At 36.7% G+C, this 5,089-nt stretch overlaps 1 protein-coding gene across 1 annotated transcript; it reads right to left on the minus strand.

Annotated features, from left to right (window-relative positions):
• Positions 1–2,449: 2,449 nt before the first annotated feature.
• On the minus strand, positions 2,450–3,834 carry rrs1 (ribosome biogenesis regulator 1 homolog). The gene has a single exon (XM_041813585.1). It carries the CDS (start codon positions 3,777–3,779, stop codon positions 2,754–2,756), a length of 1,026 nt encoding a protein of 341 aa, XP_041669519.1. The 5' UTR covers positions 3,780–3,834; the 3' UTR covers positions 2,450–2,753.
• Between the last annotated feature and the right edge of the window lie 1,255 nt (positions 3,835–5,089).

The raw sequence follows: 5,089 nt of genomic DNA on the forward strand, positions 1-5,089 counted from the left end.
TTTTGACTTTTAAGTCTCATAATTTTGACTTTTTATCTAATTATTATGAATCTTGATCATATAAATTAGACTTTTTATTTCATAATTATGAATCTTTATTTCATAATTCAGACTATTTTTTTCAGAATGATGACTTTTTATCTCGTAATTATGAACCTTTAGCTTATAATTTTGACTTTTTATCTCAGTTTTTTGACTTTTTAATCTCATAATTTTGACTTTTTATCTTATAATTATGAATCTTTATCTCATAATTCAGTCTTTTTTCAGAATTATGAATCTTTGTTTCATAATTCAGACTTTTTATTTCACAACTATGAATCTTTATTTCATAATTCAGACTTTTTATTTCATAATTATTAATCTTTATTTTATTATTCAGACTTTTTTTTATCATAATCATGACTTTTTTATTTTAGAATTATTAGTTTCATCTTATAATTAATAGCTTTTATCCCATAATTTTGACTTTTTCTTTGGTAATTTAGACTTGTAATCTCATAATTTTAACTTTTTTAACTACCATAGAACAAACCTAAAAATAGATTTATTTTCACTTTACATGGTCTTTAAGGCACAAAAAGTCTCTCCATGGTTGGTAAAATGTATATTTCTGATGAGTGTTATTACAGGCAAATGTAAGAAGAAATGTTGGAAAATGAATAAATGGATCCTGCTGATCACAACATGGAAATTTCATTCTTACGACCAAACTGATACAAAAAAATTATTTGTTTAACCTTTAAGAATGCATAAACATGATAGTGTAAAATAAAGCTATTCAACGTTGAACTAATTATTAAAAATGCATTTTCATGAACAAAGTGATATCTGAACCCACACATTTTGCTTTTACTTTTAAACTGAATTTCTGCCAAAGCAACAGTATATGTAAGAAACAAAACTGATTCTGCTCTGTGTTTTTAGGAGGCTGATTCAGAATGATGACACTTTGGCAGCATTTACACTTCAAACCCTAATGTACGATTCAGATTTTTTTTAAAACCCTGATCTCTTTTCCCCCCTTCTGTTCACATTTCTTTTTAAAATGTGGCTTTTATCGGACTCCTCCATTCACTTAAATGGATTCACATATGACAGTGGTACAAAAAAAGATGGTGCGAAAAGTTCAAATTTCAACGTGAGTTATGCTGTTTAGACAGTAAAAATATCAGACTGGAGTTTAAAAAATCAGATTTAGGTCACTTTGGCCAGCAGGAGAATTCAGCTTTGAGATCAATGAGAAATACAAAAAACAACCTTTGCTCTAAATGTTGTTTTAAGGTGGAGCTGTGTCATTTTTGCTATGATGATGTATAGATTTCTTGGTATTTTAAATCTAAAATTGTATTAAGAATGGCTTGAAAATAATGCATTTAACTGCCTGCTGAGGGGGAAAAATGTATATTAATAATTAACTTCCATTAGTCTAGACTGGATGAGATTTACACCAGCATACAATGAAACAAATACCAGCACATCTTAATTCATTGATCATGAGTCTTATATAGATATAAAAACAAAGACATAGAAACTAGTCTATAACCTTGATTGATGAATACATTAAAGTGTTTACTGTTGCTTGATTTATCAACTTCTAATACTTTCTAAGATCCCTGTATGGAAGTAAAACAGTGTAATCTGGTTTTGAATTTTACAAGTCATTAAATTTAAAGCACTGAAAATTTAAACACTGAAATTTTCTATCTGAAATTAATTCCTCTGAAATCAAGCTATTGAATTAAAGCACTGAAAAAGTGTGCATTGAAATTGTCCATCTGTATTTTTGCCTCTGAATTTAACTCTTTAAATTTTTAATATCTAATTTTAAACCTTATTGTTTTGTGTTCAACAGTTAAAAGACAAAAATTCTGTATTAAATGTAATTGGCAAAAAACATAAGGTCTTAAATTTAACTAAAATATTTCAGCTTGCTAAAATTCAACTGCGAAATTCAGTGTGGTCTGACGAGAGCGGTTGGTCAGCGTCATTGGCTGGATTTTGGTTTGACTTGATGCAGAATCGATTGCTCTCCCCTGGGTGTCCTTCGCTAACACTGAATTTTGCGGTTGAATTTCATCCAGTTAAATTTCAGCAAGCTGAAAATATTTTAGTTAAAGACCTTATGTTTATTGCCAATTACATTTTTCAAAATTGAATTGTTGTCTTTTTAATTTCTGAACACAGAAAAATTAGGTTTAAAATTAGATACTGAAAATTTAAAGAGTTAAATTCAGAGGCAAAAAATACAGATTGACAATTTCAATGCATACATTTTCAGTGCTTTGGTTCAATAGCTTGATTTCAGAGGAATTAAGTTCAGACAGATATTTTCAGTTTATAAATATTCAGTGCTCTAAATTCAGCGACTTGTAAAATTATAAATCACTGTTTTACTTCCATACCCCTGGCATCCTGGAATTAACCAACGCATCATAAACTACATCCCTTCAGTTTTTATGGTACTTATTTTATTCACATTTCTTTTTAACAAGACAAAATATTTTTTGTAAAGGCCTTGTATGTTTCATAGCTGTGATTTTATAAAGTCTGACTTAAACCAAAGAGGGAAAGGGAAATTAATAATCTTATTTTTTCAGTATTTTCCATTGATATTAAAATATTTATCAGTTTGTTTCCATAGAGACCAGGACACACATTTACAGATAAGCACACTGAAAAGGCCACAGAATGGTAAAATGTGTCCCAGCAGCATCTTTTCAGTCCAGTCCAATGTTCTGACGCAAACATCATCAGCGTTTCCCAGGTTTTCCTCTCCTCTTCCCTCCTCCTTTCCCCTTCCCTCCTCCCTTTCCTTTGCCTTTTCCTGCCATGTTTCCTTTGCGTCCCTTCTTGCCTGCTCCTCTCTTGTGTTTGGCTGCGGCCTCCTCTCTGTCCTCCTCTCTCATCTGTTTGTTCACAGCCTTGGTGATGTCCAGCTTTGGCTTCTTGCTGTCCAGTACCTTCAGAAGCTCCAGCTGTTTGTTCTTCTCGCTGGAGAAGTCACCGATGAGGGGCTCGAACTTCCTCTTCTTGCCTTGGTTCTTAGGTGGTTTCTCTTTAGGCAGGCGGTCCTGAAACCGTCCCACTGATGCTGTGGAGGTTCTGGCCACGCTCACAGCCTGGGCCAGTTCGTCTTTGGACTGCTGGGCTTTAGGGGTCAGACCAACTCCGGGCACTTTGACTTTCTGTGCCCTGGCGATGTTCTTCAGCCTGTTGAACTCATTTTTCGCCACCCTCTCCTTCTTGGCTTTGACACGTTTGGCAAACTGGTCCTCGTTGGGGTCTGCAGTCTCGGGTACCTCAATAAGCCACTCTTTGGTGTCATCTTTGGCCCTCTTGTAGCCCCAGCGCCTCCTCCACTCCTTGGCAGTTTCATCCCACACTAAGTTGGTCTTCTTCTTCTTCTGTATGCCCTTCAGTTTGGCGAACTCTTCCCATTTGGTCGGAGGTCTGGGCTTGGGTGGGGGTTTTTCTCTGGGCAGGCGGGTCGCAGGCTCCGGTAGTTTGGCCACTATCGCCTCCTGGACTCTCTCCGTGGGCTGTTTCCAGATTTCGTTGATGAGCAGCTGCGTGTTGTCACGAGCTAACGCCTTTAGAAAGTCCTCCTTTTTCTGCTCCCTGAAGGCTCGAGACTCGATGCGGTTTTTGTCGCACGCGAGCAGGTTTCCGACGTCAAACTCGAGGTCCAGCTCTTTGAGGACGGAGATGCTTCTCAGTTTCTCTGCCTCGTCTTGTTCAGCTTTAGCTAACAGCGCTTCCACACTGCACGCCGCCATGCTGGTTAGTGCTGTTAAATGTTCACTGCACACGTGCGAAAGGGAAAAACATACCAAAGTACTTCCGGGTTACAGTTGACGTCATTCAGAGTTTCTTCTCACCACCAGAGGGCGACATCGCTCCGCGTCATTATTATTCTCTGCTCTGGGATTTTCAATTTTATTTAGATCTAACATAAACCACGAACATATTAAACAATTACAATACCGTACAGTGTAATAGTATAACTATGGTACAAAACAAAGAAATTACAACTCAAATATAGACTATCTAAAAGTTAAAGGCATCATTAATATCACTGGTGGACTCAGAGAGGAAGCAGGTCGGTGGGTGGGAGGCTCTAATGTTTGAAACAAATCACTGCAAAAGTGCCCACTTATCTGCCTCTTTAGCAGACATTAAGAGCCCCTTTGGTTCCCTTTCAGTGGACAAAATTTGACATATTGCCTTTAAAGTCCCTCTAAATAGAAAGTAAATATTTGAACAAGTGCCGTCTTAACTGCTATCTCAATAGACATAATTTGACAGTACCCTCTTTGGTTCCATGTGAATAGACCAAATCTGACCAAGTGTCCTCCTTGAATGGACAAAATTTGTCAAAGTGCACTCTTTAATGCATCTAAATAGACCTAATTTGACAAAATGGCCCTGTATGTACCCTCTAAATATACAAAATTTTACTTAAATGCCCTCTGAATAGACCTAATTTGACAAATTGCCCTCTGAAATGCCATCTAAATACATAAATTTGACAAAGTGCCCCCTATGTTCCCTGTTAATAGACGAAATTTGACAAAGAGCCTTCTTAAGTCCCCTCTTGTTTTAAAGAAATTGACAAAGGGCTAACTGAAGGGCCATCTTAAAAGACAGATTTGACTAAATGCGGCAGAAATAGGTTTGAAGTGGCAAAAAATGGTGAAATGGGATTAAAAACTAAACTGGGTTTTTATTTCAGAAACAAGTTGTGCTTTTCTTTTAATGTTAGAAAGCGGCTTGTCGCTGCAACTTTTTTACCTGTCTTAGACTATGGTGATCTGTTGTACATGCACGCCTCTGCACAGTGTCTCCATATGGTTGATACTGTCTACCACGCATCCTTGAGGTTCATTACAAACTGTAAAGCTCTGACTCACCATTGTGAGTTGTACTCTCGGGTTGGATGGCCCGCTTTGGCGACCCGGAGGCTCATTCATTGGTACACCTTTATTTATAAGGCAATTCTTGGTCTGCTTCCCCTCTATCTATGTGTTTTTATCATGCAGAGAAGTACTGGACAGTATTCTTTGCGTTCTCAGGACCTCTTTTTGCT

This window comes from Cheilinus undulatus, linkage group 19 (assembly GCF_018320785.1).
Source record: "Cheilinus undulatus linkage group 19, ASM1832078v1, whole genome shotgun sequence".
NCBI classification, from domain to species: domain Eukaryota; kingdom Metazoa; phylum Chordata; class Actinopteri; order Labriformes; family Labridae; genus Cheilinus; species Cheilinus undulatus.

Bases quoted from the DNA above. Each gene is read 5' to 3' on its own strand.
- rrs1 (XM_041813585.1), bottom strand. From the start codon at position 3,779: ATGGCGGCGTGCAGTGTGGAAGCGCTGTTAGCTAAAGCTGAACAAGAC.